Here is an 18,447-nt window from a genome sequence, read left to right on the forward strand (position 1 = left end):
TTACAGCTTCTTTGGAAAGATCTGCCTGTTATGGCTTATAGATCATAGTGGTACTGGGAGAAAATAAAACTATGTCAAACTGTTTGCCTGTTGCTTGTTTGCAACTCTCTCCTTCAGCTCATGGGAGCCTGGACACTATTCTGGAGAGGTAGTTTCCTCAGCATGTCTTCCACTTGTGAATTATTTAATGGGAAGCTTTGTCCTAGTAATGAGTGGAATATTCAGTGTGCAATTAATATCTCTGTTGCCCTCGGGCCTTCACAATCCTTGTCAAAATGTACATTACACCTGTAAAAATTCCATACAGAGCAGCAGGCAGAGAGGCGGCTGTTCATGGACTGTGCATGGAGAGAAGGAAGAGAAAAAAGACAGGAAATCTTACAAGATTTGCTGCATACATAAAGCAGGAGACCATCAAGGGCATGAGTGGCACAACAGGACCTGGGAGCTGTGGCACAGAATCCTGTATGGTGCTGAGCAACCTGGCCTGGGAAAGGAGTCCCTGCCCACGGCAGGGCTGAGATAATGAGCTTTAAGGGCCCTTCCAATCCAAACCATTTTATGATTCTATGAAGTTAATTTTTGCTGTCCTTCATTCCCAGGGCAGTGCCATAGGTGCGTGAGTTCCATGTCCCTGGTCCTGTTCCATTGTTTTAGAAGGAAGTTTCTGCAAAGACCCTGATCTTCCCACAACTCATTTCCAACTGGAATTTAACAGATCCCCATCTGCCAAATAATAAATAAGAACCTTTACATGCAACACTCCGTTTGTTAATCAGAGCTATAAACAAAGCCTAAATAGCAGCTAATTTAGGGAACGAGGTTGGGAAGGCAATGTTGCCATAGCTGCAGCACACGATTGCGATGAACACCCAGCCCGATGTAGTCAGGTCCCCTGTCATGGTTTAGGGTAAATTTGGGAGAAAACCTCCAATGGGCCCTCCCCACCCCGGGAAGCAAACATACGTGGCGGTTCCCAAAAACCAAACCTACTGCCAGGCTTAAAGGCACCACTGAGAGCTTGTCCCGGTGGCAGTGAAGGGCAGGCTGTGAAGGATTGCAGAAAATGCCTTATTACCACAAAATGACGTGGCTCTGGTTTTCATTATTTTCACTCTGTGGGGAAAATCCAATGTGGTGAAGCTGGTGGCATATCAAGGGCAGGGCCAGCAGCAGCAGCTGTGTCTTTCCCAGGGAGAGCAGAGCCAGACATGCTCACAGACTTCCCAGGCCAGCCTTTGGGCATGCACCAAACTGGGACGGGAGCCCGTGCGCTGACTTGCCGACAGCCAGAATGGGTCTGGCAGAGATAGGAAAACCCCAGGGCTTGTGGCGCCTCCACACACTGGATCCGTGGGCCGCTCCAAGCTCTTTACACACCGCTAACTCATGTATTTCCCTGATGCATAATTCATACCTTTTTAGCAGAAGGTAAAAACTTCATAACTGTTAACGTGCAAGTGTTCATTAATGTGAGTATGCCATACAGCCCTTGGATTTGGAAGGCGCTCTTGAGAAAGAGCCAAAGTCTGTGAGCAGATTTTTTTTGAAAGCTCAGAGGCTGGTGGGCACCAGTCTCCAAATGATTCCCCAGTGGCTGCTGCTTCATCCTGGTTCCGCTGAAGAACTTGGAACATCATAGAAGCAGAAATAAACAAACAGATAATTTCCTCTATACAAGGCATGGTGCTGGATGTGCTGTATATTCCACGTCTCTGTCCTGCACAGAGAAGTCAACCAAGCACAGAAGGGAGATAAGAGCATTTGTTCCCACAAGGAACATGGAGAGGATGAAAAACAAGTTTTCTGTTGTGTTCCATGCAGGGCTGTTTATAATGCCTGTGACTATTTTTAAGCCTGAGAAATGAAGGGCTGCCAGCTGCAGCTGAGGGAAGGTGCATTGTATTCTGGAGCACTGTCAGGTGAACAGAGCAGATACTTGTTACCCAGCAGCCAGCACAGGGACATCGGTGACACCACCCTCCCCATCCCTCTCCTTGGCAGAAGTCTGGCTGCAGGCACTGTCCTGGTAAGTGGAACTGCGTGCCTGCTACTGGGCTGACACCAACATTCACAGGGACAATGTCACTGTGAAAAACCTTCCAAAAGATATTGCTGGGTGGAAAATAGGTGTAGAGGAGGTGCAAGGTCTGCTGTTGCTGCTGCCTGTTCTGTAAGACCATGTTTGGCGGTATGGAGACATGGGCAGGATGAGGGCATGGGCAGGATGGAGGCACAGATGGAATGGAGGCACAAGCAGCCAGGAGTACCCTGCCCCTGTTGGAACAGAGGAAGGATAGCTGCCTGTGAGGCTGCCCCAGGAACCAGGGATGGAGAGCAAATCAGAGAACATCAGAGATACTCCAGCTCCTTTGGCAAGGTGAACAGCCAGCCCCTTACAATCTCTCACCCCACTGCTGACACACAGGAACTCCTGGATACTGACAGCAGCTATTTTCAACAGCCTCTGACACAGTAGAGTGAGAAATAATTTCCCAGAGCCAGAATCTCTCTTTTGAGTGTTTTGGAGAGGTCTGAGGCCACCCAAACTCATGCTGTAGAGTATCACGGACTCTGGAACTGGCTCCCCAGGGAAGTGGTCACAGCCTGAAGCCTGACAGAAGTCAAAGAAGCATTTGGAAAATGCTCTCAAGCAGATGGTGGGATTTTGGGAATTGTCCTGTGCAGGGCCAGGAGTTGAACTCAGTGATTCCTCCAGCAGCAGGATGTGTCCATCATCCAGTGTCTGCGCTATGGGGACTCAGGAATAGCAGACAAAGATGTCAGTGCTTTGAAGGACTCCAACCAGGGGCAGGAATCTTTCAATGAACCTCCTTGGCCAGACTCAACTTCCTAGAGGTAACAGAGGGGTTTTGCTCCAAAGCAGAAATTCCCAAGCACTGCTGACGGCCCCACCCCAGTCAGACCAGTCACACCAGGGATCACAGCCCTGGCCAGAGGCACAGCTCTGACTCTGGGCAGGGCTGGGGGGGCAAAGAGCTGTGCTGGGAGCAGCCCCTTGGCAGGGACACTGCCCACAGGGATACCCCCAGTGCTGTGGGGCAGTTCCACTACAGAAATAGTTTTAGCAGTTTGGACTCACTGGTACAATGATAAAGTAAGGAAACTTCCAAATTAAACCCCACAGGGATATCCACTGAGGGGAATTTCATTTGCTGACATACCTAAGCCATGGCCAAGGTTGTACAGGACAAGTGTCTCAGCCACTGTTGCGAGCACCGGAGGGACTCTTACTACAGAGTCATGGAATCATTAAGGCTGAATGGCAGAAAACATTTCCAAAAAGGGCTGGAAGCAAACGGCTGTGCTGAGGGGAAATACAAAGGGCAGGGCAGAGCTTGGGATTGCAGCAAGACCATCCAAGTGGCGCTGGCTTTGGCAAAGCAGCACCTGTAATTTCATGCTCATCCAGCCCCCAGGCTGGCCGAGCTGTGCAGTTTGTGCAGCACAGAGCAGCCCTCACCCTGGCCAGCAGCCCTCGCCGACACCCAGGGTTGACCCACGCCCACCCACACCACCGCTGCCCACTGCTCCTGGCTCACCTGCGATCCCTCTGCTGCCAGAAGCAAAGACCAAGGAAAATGTCTGTATTTACCACTGAGAGCTGCCTGAAACCTTCCTCAGACCTCCAGACCTGCTATATCCAAATGACAAGCGATTGTCAAAGTAGGAGCTCAACGCAGTGCACAAGTTTAGACCTTTCCCATAGTTTTGGAGATATTTGTGCACAACCAGGCAGGCTGGGCTTAACACACACTCCAGTGGAAAAGGGCAACTTCCCAGACCTAGACCTGGAGCAAAGTGTCCGGGGTGGATCGTTTTCATTGCTAAATCCCCCAGAAAACATCCACAAGCAAAACAGAGAAAGGGACTTGGAACAGAAGAATTTGAAAGCCTAAACAAAGGTCAAACCACAAGTGTTTGAGCAGTGTGGGAAAAGCTGCCTGCCCTTACCTCTTTTTCCAAAGGACATCATACCATGTTCTTATTTTACCTCCTGCAGTAGTGACAACCTTCCCAGCCTCACGGTAGCGCAAATGTCTTGTTGAAAGCTCCCAACAACATGCCACAATATCAGCAGATGCCTGTACTTGTGCAACGCCTGCCTGCCCCAGCACCGATCACTATTTGCTAATACAAATCCTTACTTTTCATGTCAGTGCGCCTCTCCAGTGCAAACAGCAAGTCGGAAGGTAACCCTGGTTAAAGGTTCCTGATAACCTGTAGCAAGATAGTGACTTGGCTTATTTTCACTTACATATTTCCCTGGAGAAGCTGTAGCTGTCAGGAACCTGGATTCAAGCAGAAGTCCATAAAATCTCATGCAGTGTCTACCTGAGCTGAGGAGGAGGAGCTGGACATAAACTGAAACTGTTTGGACACCAAAAGCACTTGGCAAAATAGAAACAAAACGCAACTAGTCCCCATGATACGCAGCCAGCCACACCACTGCCTCTAGTGTCCAGTTTCCCAACTGGAACACTTTCCCAGGGATATTAGCTTGAGGGGGCTCAGCCAAGCCCCTGCTCGCAGCCCACTCCACACAGATGCAAGCCAGGGATCACAGTCCCGTTCTCCCGGAGGGGTGGGAAGGCTGGGGCTGGGTTTAGGGAGGTTGGCGGCCACTGAGAGACGTGGCTGCCAGAGTGCTAGTGCTGGAAAAGGCCCCGCAGTCATGCTTTTGGAATGCTCCCCTGCTCCTAAGACATTACACAATTATTTCCCCTCCCCGCAAACCCCCCTAATATAAATGTTTAAGAATGAGCTCAGCAGTAAAGAAAGGGAACTTTTTTTCCTTTTTCTGAAGAAAACACAGAGCGGCCACTCCATAAGCAAGGCTGTCCATGGGGACACTGCTGGAGCAGGGGCTGTGGGGACGGATGTGGGATGGGGCAGCAGCCCCCAGGCTCCCATCCCAGGTCAGACACTGCCTGGGAGACCAGGCAACTTTGGACCCACAGCCCAAGGCCACCGTCAAGGGATGACAACCCGCATCAACGAAAGTGCAGCTGACCCACCCTCACCACACCCAGGGACCCCCAGCCCAGGCACGTCCACCCCACCCTGTCGCACTGCATCCCACCCAGCAGCCCAGCTGGGCCACCCACCCTATGCCCCATTCCCCCACCCTTGCACTGACCCCACACCCCAGTAACCCCAACTTTAAGCCCATACCTGACCAGAGGCAGTAACCCCACACCCCATTAGGAACGCAGATCTCAGTCCCTCCAAACCCGACAAGGAAACCCTGACCCCAGTTCCCCCAAGCCCCAGCAGTAACCACGAAGCCCTGTTTCTCCGGACTCCACCAGTAACTTAGACCCCACCACAACCAGTAACCCAGACCTCAGTTCCCCCAGATCCCAGCTCGGGCCCCCCTCCCCACCAGTATCCCCCCGTCCCCGGCTGTCCCCGCTCCGCTCAGCTCCCCCGGACCCCGCACCTCTCTCGGCCTCTGCCCGGTCCCGCTCCCTTCTCCAGTTCTGTCCCGGCCCCGCCGCGCGGCTCCGGGCACCGCCCCGAGCGGGGCCGTACCGTGATGGGCTGTACCGTGCCGTGATGGCCTGTACGGAGCCGTGCGGGACTGTACCGGAGGCAGAGCGGGAACGCGGGCCCGTGCGGGGCCGGGCGGGCCGAGCAGACCAGAGCCGACCCGCCTCTACCCGAGCCGTGCCTACTCGGATGTCTACCCGAGCCGGGCCTACTCGGATGTCTACCCGAGCCGGGCCTACTCGGATGTCTACCCGAGCCGGGCCTACTCGGATGTCTACCCGAGCCGGGCCTACTCGGATGTCTACCCGAGCCGGGCCTACTCGGATGTCTACCCGAGCCGGGCCTACTCGGATGTCTACCCGAGCCGGGCCTACTCGGATGTCTACCCGAGCCGGGCCTACTCGGATGTCTACCCGAGCCGGGCCTACTCGGATGTCTACCCGAGCCGGGCCTACTCGGATGTCTACCCGAGCCGGGCCTACTCGGATGTCTACCCGAGCCGGGCCTACTCGGATGTCTACCCGAGCCGGGCCTACTCGGATGTCTACCCGAGCCGGGCCTACTCGGATGTCTACCCGAGCCGGGCCTACTCGGATGTCTACCCGAGCCGGGCCTACTCGGATGTCTACCCGAGCCGGGCCTACTCGAATGTCTACCCGAGCCGGGCCTACTCGAATGTCTACCCGAGGCGACCCGAGCCGCGCCGACCCGAGCCGACCCTACCCGAGCCGACCCGAAGTCAAAGAAGCATTTGGAAAATGCTCTCAAGCAGATGGTGGGATTTTGGAAATTGTCCTGTGCAGGGCCAGGAGTTAAACTCAGTGATTCTTGTGGATACCTTCCAGTTCTGTACTGCATGATTCCAGAATCACTGCAGTGCCTCGACCAAGCTGTGGCTCTGTATAGTGCCTCCCCATGGCAATCCCAGCAACCACTAACACAGGTCTACCTGGCTTCCCTGAGGAGCTACTCTCTCTCATGTCCTGGAGGTTTGATGTGTGTTCATCAAATTGAAAAAGGATTTAAAAATAAAGGAGTATCATAAACATCCTAAACAATCAGATCTATATAGCATGTTGTCAATATAGATAACATTAAATAAGAAGCTCAGAACTTTCACCTGTAAATTAAAACCTCTTATTGAAATATATGCTGATTACAAGGCAAATGTCTTTGTTTTAATTATCTTAATTATGGGCTTTTAACGTCAAGAATCTGAATAATAATAATAAACTGAATAATTAATATAATTATCTGAATAAAATAATCTAAATAAAATAAAATAAAATAATCGTAATAATCTGAAATAAAAACACTCATAAATGGCAGCATGTAACAACAATAGCTGCAGCTGCTGGCACTTGGACTGGGCTGTCAGGGTGAGGAATTATGTGATTCCTGGGGAGAGCATGGTGGGTGGTGGGTGTGCAGGGAGACTATAGGGCTGAGAACAGTGTCTGAACATACCTGTCACATGAAGTGATGGTGGCAGCTTGGACTAACTGCATTTATCATCCCCAGTTGTATAGCTCCCACCCCTGAGTACTGCATGTAGGGGAGAGTTGCTTGCGAGTGGGAAGAGAAGGAGACTGGGCTGGTGCATGTGTACTCAGTTAATTTTAATTAGTTAATTAATTTAGTTAGTTGATCACTTTTCCATTGTTTTGTCCTACCTGGGTGAGGCACAGCTGTGACTGCTGCATCCCTGGAGAAATGCTTGCCATGGACCAGGTCTGAGAAAGGCCTATCAGCTGTGCCCCTTCCACGAATGAGTCTGACAGTGCTTGGGGCAGAAGATCCCACAGCCACAGGGTCCAAGCAGCTACCTCCTGCAGCATGTGCCTCCTCACAGGGCACTGAGCTCAGTCCGTGGGCACTGGGATATTAGGCAAAGCCATTTCCAAGCAAAGGAGATGTGCTGATCTCTGCTTCTCAGTAGACAGGCTGCAATTCCCACTCCACAATGGTATGTGGAGAAGGAGAATTAACTTGCATTTTCTCTGGTTCACCACTAGCAATTTCATTCCCCCTTTTGGGCTCCTGCTTCCACTCCCATTGCCTGTTCCTGAAAAACTAATTTTCAGACGCTCATTAGGATGGTGTGTCATTGGAGTGTCCTGCCTGATCCTCAGCACACTGTGTGCTCAGTTGTCCTACTGCCTTTAGAAGTGCCCCCAGAGAGGGTTTCTGCTATGCTCCCAGCCTTGCAAGACATTTTGGAGAAAACCAGTGAGCTGAAGGGCAGATTGGCAGGCAGATTCAGATTGTTTTTCTTTTCTAGCTGGACATAGAGAAATAGGAAATCTTTAGAGACCTTGAAAAGGAAAAGTACTTCCCTCTGAATTGCTAAACCGATGGCATGGCTAAGAATAGCCTCTGAAGGGAGAGGGAAGATGAATGACATGAGGCATTCAGCACCTTTTCTTACTGTGCACTAGTTGTGAAATTTAAAAAGTGAAGTATCAAGGCACGTGCAGGCGAAGGGGAATGGCCAGTCACGCTGTGGACGTTTGGAGGAGTGTATTATTATGTAAAGCAAATTGCGGAAAGGTTAGCAAATACCGCTGCTTCCCTCGGGAGCTCTTCTCTTGCCAAAGCCATTAGTGCACTGGCAGGATAACAGATCCTCTCTGCTAATTCTCTAGGTCATAAGCAAATTGAGACAGAAAAGCTGATCTGCTATCAATCTACATTAGGCACAGGAGTCCAGCTCACCTGTCCAGCAGCCACTGGTTTACAGAAAGTTTAAGGCTGGAATATCAAATTATAATTAAACTGATCCCATTTTGCTCACTGCTCAGGCAGGCTGGGCATAGAGCTCTGGGACAGGGCTGTACAATTCTTGCTGTCCCCAGGTGAGAGCACGGCACAGGGAGGGCAATTCCTCAGACAGTGCCCCGGGACTTCCACCGTGCTGCTTCATCCTTTCAGGGAAATCCACAGCCATGATGTTGCAGCTATGCTCCATGTCCAGGGGCTCTGGGGTTGCAACCCCACAGGGAGGGCTCGGATTCAGGCAGTTTGTGCTTACCTCAGAGTCTTGATGCCAGCTCACAGTTGTGCAGCTTGCAATTTGGAAAGGGACGGATCAGGGAAATGTTGCATATGGGATGTGGAAAACTCCTTCCCTAGAGAGGAAGGGGTGAGTGAGGGCAGGAGGAGGCAGAGTTTTTTCTAGAAACAACCCAAGTATCTCCCAGCATGGGCAGAAAGAGTTTTCGATAACCTCAATATAAACTGCTTAGTGCGATTAAAACAACCCGCTCTCATGGAAGGGAAAGCATTGCTCCCAGGGAGGATTAAGCCCAGGTCTGGAGCCCCTCCCTCCATGGACACACCAGTCTGTGGATGAGTACCCTGGGCATGGCAGGTGCTGGGACAGTGGTCTTCTCTGCCATGCGTGCAGAGAGGTTTAGCCTGGATATTAGGTAAAGGGTATTCCCACAGCAGGTGGTTGAGCACTTGAACAGGGTCCCCAGGGAATGGTCATGGCCCCAAGGCTGCTAGAGCTCAAGAAGCATCTGGACAATGCTCTCAGGCACAGGGTGGATTTTGGTGTTCTGTGCAGGGCCAGGAGTTGATCCATGCAGATCCCTTCCACCTCAGAATATGTGCTTCCATGATTTCAAACACAAGTGGTGCCTGCAAAACCTCCAGAGTCACATTTGCAGTGAACAAAGACACCCACCTGCACATCATTTCAAATCCTGCCTTTGATCTCAGGTTCCGGTAACAACCTTCTCCCCATCCAATTACTTGTCTTACAATTGACATAGAAATATTAAATTCCTAAGAACTAAAGCGCTTTCAAAGTATAACCTACTTTCAAAGTAGACAAGATTTATCGTGGAAGCATTTGCTTTCTAGTCCTTGACATTATCAAAGTCACTGATGCCTCATCAGCAGCTCCATAAATGACGCCTCCAAACACAATATCTACTTGCCTTTTGCTGAGCACTGTTTGCTGGCTGAGCTCTGATGATGGCAGTCTGGCACAAGTCCAGATTTTTGTTGGTGTTACATTTGGTCAGGGTGTGATTTCAGCAGAGGAACCCCAGCAAAGGCATTTGCCATTACAGGGAAAGGAAGTCAAACAGCCATCGTGGAAGTGCTCCATCCCTAGAAGTATTCAAGGCCAGGACGAAGCAACCTGGTCTAGTGAAGGTGTCCCTCCTCATGGCAAGGGTGGAATGAGATGAGCTTTAAAGTCACTTCCAACTCAAACCATTCTGTGATTCCATGATCCTTCAGAAGCAGCAACAGCAGGACACAACTGAGCAAAGAACAATTTGGTAAATGCTACTGTAGCAGGAGTCTTGACCTACAGATATCACTACAAAGTGACTATCCCAGAGGAGGACTTCCCTGTAAGGGTCACACCACTGCCTCACAGCCACATCCAGCCCCTTCTGCCTCCCTGGTGGCACTAGAGCTGGTCCTGGCTGCGCCCCTCTGACTGTGTGGCAGGTGGTGGCCCTGTCACCATCCCCTATGACTCTATAACCATGTGACCATGGTGTGCTGTGGGCACCCTTCTGCTGCCACACACTTCCAGGCGCAATCAAGTCTGTCCTGCAACCCTCTGACCATTGCTGAGTAGCAGAGGCAGCCGCTGGCAATGTGGGCTCACTGCTGCTAGCCACAGCATCCAGAAAACAGCTCAAATTAAAACTGGGAAACCTTTGCAATGGAGCAAGCACCATGCTTCTGGTGGCGGCGGCGGCAGCAGCAGCAGCAGCAATGGTGCCCCTGGTCGACACCTCTGCCTGGTCCCAGCTCTCATCATAAATTGCTGCACCAACCTACATGGAGAGGCATTAACTTTCTCTCCTAAAACAAGGTGCAATTAGTTGGGCTTAAAAGAACACCAAGCAGTGCTAATTACTCTCTAAAAGATGAATAGAATTAAGCCAGAGAAGCAGAAAATTACCTTTGTGGGAGATCTGTTGCAGAGTTTAACTGAACAAGGATGGTAGCTGGATTGACAATGAAGAATTTGTCTTTTAACACCAGTTCACAAGCACCTTGACTATCGCCTTTTTTTTGCTCCTGGAAATCACCTAGAGTTTGAATTAATAATTTAATAATAAATAATAACGAGCTAATAAATAATTAATCAATATTTACTTAATAATTAATAAATAATAATAAATATTTAATTAATAATCAATAAATGAAAATTAATAAGTATTAGCTAACGAATAAATAATAAGTATTTAATTAAATAATTAATGATAATTAATATTTAATAGTATTAAATTATAATTAGTAAATGATAACAATCTAATAAATAAAAAATATTTAATTATATAATGATTAACAAATAGTATTTAATAATAGTAGATAATATTTAATCATGATTTATTAATACTTCGTTAAACTAATACATATAAGGATAACAAAATATCTTGTTAAAAGTAATTATAATTAATAATAATTTTATTATTTTAATAAAACGAGCAAAATAAAGCAATGTAATAAAGAAAATCGTTATTATTTTAAATAAAATCAAACTAAAATAATAAAAACGAAAAAAACCCAGCTTTATTCTCGATATTTTAAACATTATCTTCAATCCAGAAACTACAAAACAGCTCCTCTCTGTCCCGCAGAAACAACAGCTCGTCTCCCTGTGCCACTCCAGACCCCGCACCCGCCTCCGGCCGCCCGAAAAGCCCAGGACGTGGCAGAAAGAAGTGGCCACGACCGGCCCCACCGCCCCAGGACACCGCCGGCCCCCAGATGCTGGCCCCAGCAGACGCGGGCATGGCGCCCGACCTCACCGGCGCTCCCCAGTTCAGTGAGCACAGGGCTCCCGTCCTGGCGCACCGGCGCTCCCTGGATCGCTCACGCCGCCGCTCGCCGCTGCCGCCCGCCGCCGCCTCCCCGCCGCCGCCTCTCCACCGCTCGCCGCCGAACTAAGGCCCGCACCCCTCCAGCTCACGCTATTTATAGCCCACACCGGCCAGCCCAGCCAATCACAGCCCGAGGCAGCGCCGGGCCCGCCAATCCCAGCCCGCCCGTTCCCGCCGCGCGCGCCTTCGCGACCCCCCGCTGTCCCCTCAGGCCCCGCTCCCGCGATCCCGCCCGCTCCCCCCCTTCTCCCCGTTTCTTTGGGTGAAGTTACGGCCGGGACCTGAACGAGGAGCCCCCGCCCACCCTTCCCGGGACCCAACAGCACCTCTTGGGGCTGCGGCAGCTCGGCTCCGCCGGCTCCCAAAGCGACAGCGGCCGGAGCGGCACCCCAGCAAAACGGGGGAGCGGGAACGGGCCACGACTGAGCGGGCTGAGCTTGGCGGGACCGCGCCTGGATTCAAAGGGCGGCTGTGATTGGCCACCTAGAACCCTGACCTAGAACCCTGACCTAGAACCCTAACCTAGAACCCTGACCTAGAACCATAACCTAGAACCCTGACCTAGAACCCTGACCTAGAACCATAACCTAGAACCAATCCACCGGGATTAGCGGAAGCTTTGAGGCTGCGGCCCATGGGAGCGCGAGGTGCTCAGTTAGGCAGAGCCAGGGGTGCTCGCAGGGTCCGCGGTCGCCCTGGGCCCCTCTCGCCAGACTCCCGTCCCCTTCTCCGGCCCTCTCTATTGCCCTGGTCCCGCCTAAAAGGCCCCCGCAGAGCCTCTATCGGAGCGCCCCAGCGGCACTCGGGGCAGGGGGCGGGGAGGGGCGTAGCCGCCAACTCGCCCGGGTGTGGTGCCAGCTCGCAAAGCTGCGATGGCAGCGCGGAGCAGGGAGCGGCGGTGGGGAAGGCGTGCACAGCTCGCTGCGGGCTCTGAGCGCCTCTTCCCTCGCAGCGGTTCCTCTTCTGCGGGGACTTGGACTGCCCGATTAGGTGCTGGCCGAGGTAAACACCTTAGCAAAATACCTAAGTGCCCGCCCCTCGCCTGCTGCGGGTCCGCTGCTCACCGTCCTTCCCCCGCAGTCCGTCCGTGAAGCTGAAACTGATCTGCCGCCCGCCACTGCTGCTATTCTTAGCCGCCGGCCTGCACGGCCCCCGCTCCTTTTAGCGCAGTGTCCCTGCTCCCAGCCGTGTCACTTTACACACTTAACGCTATTTCACCCCTCCCTGCTATTTACAGACACCGCCCCGCTCACTCCCTCCCCAGGCTCGGCAGCCGCGGAACTGCCGTAGCTCCCGCTGCCGCCTCCCCCCCGTCACCCAGCGGAGCGGGGCAGGGCCCCGGTCGGGGCACAGCGACAGTACCGCTCTGTGCCCACAAGAGCTCAACATAACATAACTGACTCAAAGGCAGCTCACACAAGAAGGGAAAGAGGAAAGAAAAAAACATCTGCGGAGCTCAAAAGCAGAAACTCTGTATCCATGTGCACTAACATCCATGATTTTTTACATTTCCATTTTTTCTTTACATTTGACTTCATCCCCAACAGTTGTCTAAGAAATACTGTTATTAAATCTTTGTTTCTCTTGGTACACAGTGAGAACTTGGTGTTCCTCTGTATGTGTGGCTTTGGCCACGCTTGTGGACATGTAAAGTCAGTACTTGGAGTCCTCTGGACACATAATGGGCAAAGTGTGTCGGAGGGCCCCAGTGGATAAATTGCTGTTCTGTACATCTGTAGTGGTGCTGAGTTTTCCTTTGGTTAAGGAGACCTTAACCACGTTCACTGTGGGGAAAGCTGATGGACTCCTGACTGCAGGGCTGGGGTGATGGTGCTGCCTTCTGCATGCCTTTCCTTTGTGGACACAAACCAGTGCAAAAGCAAGGTCCTGAAGCAACCGGGATCCTCCTGAGAGGGCCACTCCGTTCCAGCAGCAGTGCTGAACACACTCCCCCTCCTCTCCCAGCCCTGGCCAGCGCTACAGCAGGCAGAGGAGGGAGCTGCCTGGGGAAAATGGAATCTTGGCCCTGCTCCACCAGGTACCAACCTCTTCCTCTGCTAGACAATGTGCCTTCACACAAAAGACGAGTCCCCAAAGGATGGGCCTTGCAGGCTCTTGCCTTGGAGTGGGAGCAGCTCCACCCTGCTTTTATTCTGGTGGCAGCTTGCTTCCTCCCAAGGTAGAGACTGGTGCTCCCAGGGTGAGCACTCCCGGTGGAATGGCCAGGCCTCCCAGCCCTGCAGTTTAAAAAGGAGCACAGACACACACAGAGAGAGAACCATGGACAGGTGAGAAAGAAATGCTCCGTGAGGCGAGGCTGGCTTGAACAGCTGCATCCTGGGCATTGCTTTGTTGTCTCCCATCACCCAGCTCTGCAGCCAAGAGGCCCCTGTGGTCTGTAGCACCCGCTTGGTGCACGTGGGACCGCTCGGGGAAGGCGGCCAGAGCAGGACGTACTGGGGACCCGGGTGCAGCAGCCACGTAGAAATGCTGTGAGGTCCAGACACACCGAGCGGTACGGCCAGCCCGGGTCACAGCCACGCTGGAAGGGGAGCGGGAGCTGAGAGTATGGGATGGGGTCATACTTTGTTCCAAGGCAGGTAAATTCCCCACCATTTTTCCTTGTTATTTTGAACTCTAACAGCATCAAACACTTTGTGCTTCTCTGCGTTTAACATGCAGGTTTCCAGTGAGTTGGCTGCTCACGGTTTTTCTCTGTTTCACCACAAAATCGGTTGTAAGATCTTTTGGATCAAATCCCAACATCTCCCTTTACTCGTGGATTAGGAAGGAAAATGTTGAAATATGCCTATAAAATACCTGTGAAAAAAAAATCAAAAAGGGTTGGGGTGGGCAAGTTTTTAAAATGCAAGTAATCAGATTTCACTCCAATGAACTTGACTGTTCAGTGAAATGGTATGATAATGAAATCATCACACACACACACACACACACACACTATAACCGTAATACATCTACTAGACACATCTCAATGATATACTTGATTATATAATGGCTTACACCATTCGTAAACAACTATGGGCCAAAAATCATACTCAGTTTTCTGACAGTGACATTAAGCTTTGGCTGAAATAAAAGTCAGGTTTGCTACATTGCATGTGCGCAAATCCACGGGTGAATCACGAGCCCCCGTCCTTAGAGAGTTCCAGCTCCTCCAGAGAGGCTTCAAACCTCACCATCTCGGGCAGCAGTTTCTTGAGCAGTTCAGTCGCTTAAAAAAGGAAGCACAGAAATTTATCTCTACTTTATGAAGAGCAACGCGCTGCTGCCACACAGTGTGTTTGTTAAAGGGAACCCTGGCTGAACGCTTACAGGGGAAGCGACTCCAAAATCTACCAACAAATTTTACAATGCAGCTGCCAAAACCCACAGCACGGCAGCCAGGGAGGGGAGCCAGTGGCAAGTGCTGCACTCACTGTCAAAAGTTACCAATCCTCAGGTGACTGCAATCCACGTACCTTCCTCAACAGCATCAGTGGCTACAAAAATTTACTCAAGTTTAAGCCTCTCCGAGAGGCTGTGCATTATCTTTGCTGCTCCTTGCAGGGAAGGCAGGTCTTCTCTGTGACCAAATGAAGTCCCTCCTTCTGAGATGAACCCCAAGCTATGGGCCACCTAGAGCTGTGCCCATCTTAACCTATGAGAGAAAGATCGACACTTAAAAACTCGGGAGCGTCACTGTGCACGCTGAAAAGCCAGAATGCACCATCTCTGGATAAGGCACAGAATCGCTCCAGTTGCAGACAGACATTTTTAAGTACGTACTGGAAATAGCTCGGGACACTTGTAGCAACATTTCGATCTCGGGTGGCCTCTGCCATGCAAGAGAAACTAGAGTGCCAAATCTTCCTAGGCAAGAATTCCTCTCCTTGACCAAATCAGCTCTCAACTGGCACGTGGCAGCTCAACTTTACACCCACACGTGGTGCTGAATACAAGAAGGAATTCCAGTTTCCTTCACTGAAATGAGGGCAACAAAGATCTGGCCCTCACAACCGGTCAGGCACACCTCGGCAGACTCTGTTAGCTCGTGTCAGGCAGGGAGAAGGTGCACGAGGAACGCGTGCGTGCGCCTCGACGCGAGCGGAAGCGTCGCTCACGTGTAACTTCCAACGTGCCCTGCAGCACACGGCCAGGAATGCACTAATGAAGTACTTGTTATGGGGAAGAAATAGACTGTTAAGGACTTTACCTTCATCTGAGTCCAGTCCTCCTTGTACTGAGTCCTTTCTGCCTCGTCTGTGGATTGAAGGTATTTCCTCCTAGACTCATCTCCCACCACGCGGAGGCCTGTAGCGAACGCCAGGCTCGGACGGGTCTGTCGGAATAGGAGCAGAGTCAGAGTCAGAAAGAGGAGCTAAAAATGAGCAGGTGCAGTCGGTTTCAGACACACAGCACTTCCAGGGTGCAGTTCCTTCTGGTACATCTATGCAGTACCCTAAGCAATGATTTCTAAACATTTATCCAAGCTTAAACAGCTTCTTCCTAATTATCGCCACCTTTATAACCAGCGCTCGCTTGCCCCTGCAATACACAGGCACAGGGAGGGAGCTGCAGTTATTTACACAACAGAACAAGTAACATACCAAATTAAACACCCAGCACTATACCTCACTTTTGGAAACAAAACCTGGGCAGACACTTTAGTGTGCAAAACCCCTGTAAGAATAAAACCTGCTTTAAATATCTTAGGCATCAAGCCACAGACACGCCTATGAAATTCAGTGCAGCAGTGACAAAAAAAAGGAATTATTTCCTTAACCTGTGAATAATCACCTCTAAGATTCTGTGATGCAGTTGCCACTGCACACAGCCACAAGCGGCCTTTTTATTAACAGGCAAAAGAACAAAGGAATCCCAGTTTATCCCTTCTGGTCTGCAAAGAAACAGAGACGGGAGAGATGCTTCTCAGAGGAACATGGTAAAAAGACACATGGTGGAGAATATGGAACAGCTGGTGGTTCAGCATCTCTTGCACTGCAAGATCCAGGGGATAGCTGATGATACCTTGGAGGCAGGAGTCACAAAAGCTGCCGGAGAGGGAAGACAAAGGAGCTCAACCCTATCTGCTCTTAAGTTTTAGCACTGTGACCTTTACCTTAACTTACAGTTAAGTGTTTCTGACAGTGTAAATCCCTTTTGTTTTGATTTTAACAGAGTGCAAGAATTCAGTGATGAAGTAACAGTGGCATACAGCCTTTCATTTCCCCTGGTCCTCTCACCCAGCAATGAGGTCTCACAACAACAATACAACAATAAATAGTTATAGAAGGTAACTCACTGCGCTGAAGAGTCCTTCAGAAGGATGGGAGCCACAACTGAGGCAGATCCTTGGACAGATAAGCCAGAGGTGCTTAGGCCTCGTGTTTCCCCCTTACCCCAGAACCAGCCCCAAAAGGGGAACACAAAGTTCACAGGCTTCTCTTTGAAATTAACGCCATATAAAGAACAAAACATCCTAAAAAAGCTACATGTCATACAAATAAACCAGCTACCTTCTCTATGCCTTGAATCTATTTTTTTTCCCCCCTGTGTTCCTCCTTTCCATCCTTCTGCGTAGCCTTGTAGCAGATAAATCTGTTCAATAAAGGGCCCAGCTGACTGTGAGCAGAAGGCAAAGCAGAGGATTTGTCAGCATGAAAACCCACACTGCAAAGATGAACGAGCATCAGGGGCAGTTAAAAATCTGCTAGAAATTAGTGCTAATGTCACACTACCCTCTCTTCCCTGTTTTCCATATCCAAAAGGAAAGGAAGTTGTGCCTGAGCCAGAAAAGCTAAAAGGGTCGGGCAATGTGCTCACCTGCCATCCCACACAGCTGGGTGTGACTTAATGCACCAAACACAAGGGAATCGTTGCCAGCTGGGCAATAGACACCACGAAGCACACAGCTTTTCCGTGCTGTCAGCAGCTGCAAGGGGAGGATTGCCTCCGAGAAACATACCAAAACAATGAAAATAAAAAAAAAATACAAATTAACATCTATTTCCACCACACATGTTTAAATTTATATACTATATTCATTTATATATGACAAGCAATATATAAAGTATCAAAATAAAGTATTTTAACGTGTATACGTATGTTATTATATATTAAATATATTACATACATTTTAATGATATATATTCATTATGTATATAATACATATATAAAATCAATATATATAACATATATATTAAATATAAATCTGTTTGTATATATTGGCATTACTTCTATTTCTTTACTTTTCTGGTTGCACATACGTCTATATCTTTATATACTTAATATACATTTCTATGTTTTTATTTTTGTTGTATTTATTTAAAAGCCCCGAAGCTAACCTAATAAAAACCAAACAGTCCCTTTATCTTAAACGGTATTTAAAAATATTTTAATATATATTTTTTATCATATTTATATACCTTCTTGATATACAAAACACATAACATATCCTAAAAGATATCATATTACCATCTATACGTACAGAAATCATATTATAGATTATAAATCAACATATATGTATATATTTCTATTACTTATTTTTACGCCTACATATATATATATATTTTTTCTCTATATATATTTTTACGCCTACATATATATATATTTTTTTTCTCTATATATTTATAGATATATAGATTTATATATATTTTTCTTTATATATTCATTCTTTCAATATTTTATTTATTTGTATTTTTCCTATTTATCTAAAAGCCCTGCCTCTAACTAAATAAAAACCAAGCAGCCCCTTTTTCTTCAATATTTTTTAATATCTATTTTGATCATCTTTATACTTACAGGTATATACTCGGTTGATAACCTGCCCCAGCCCCGGCCCCCGCTCTCACCGTTCCGACACACAGAGCAGCCGCCTCCTTGGGCTGCTTCGGTGCCAGGGCCGGGGAGCGACCGTTTGGTTCCCGATGCCATTGGGGTTTCCGCCATTTCCCGTGGGGGGGCCGAGGGGGAGAGAACGGAGCGAGAGCAGCGGCGGCGAGGTACGGGTCGTCGCGAGTGCCAGAAGCCCCAGAACGCGGCCGCGGTAAGGACCCCGGCAGAGTGAGGCGTCTTCACC

The 18,447-nt window shown here is 49.6% G+C and overlaps 1 protein-coding gene across 1 annotated transcript in view; it reads right to left on the reverse strand.

The window, feature by feature from the left end:
- Positions 1–12,825: 12,825 nt before the first annotated feature.
- LOC147652346 (uncharacterized) overlaps positions 12,826–18,447 on the reverse strand; it is a 9,514-nt gene continuing 3,892 nt past the window's right edge. The window contains exons 2-5 of the mRNA XM_086893238.1: positions 18,171–18,447; positions 17,193–17,319; positions 15,583–15,708; positions 12,826–15,027 (exon numbers count right to left, since the gene is read on the reverse strand). The exon at positions 18,171–18,447 is cut by the window's right edge and continues 497 nt beyond it. Of these exons, the coding sequence (XP_086749364.1) occupies positions 18,443–18,447 (5 nt within the window). The 3' untranslated portion in view covers positions 12,826–15,027; positions 15,583–15,708; positions 17,193–17,319; positions 18,171–18,442. The remainder of the gene's footprint in view (positions 15,028–15,582; positions 15,709–17,192; positions 17,320–18,170) is intronic.

The sequence above is a fragment of the Cyanistes caeruleus genome, chromosome 6 (assembly GCF_971803275.1).
Source record: "Cyanistes caeruleus chromosome 6, bCyaCae1.hap1.1, whole genome shotgun sequence".
Classification (NCBI taxonomy): Eukaryota; Metazoa; Chordata; class Aves; order Passeriformes; family Paridae; genus Cyanistes; species Cyanistes caeruleus.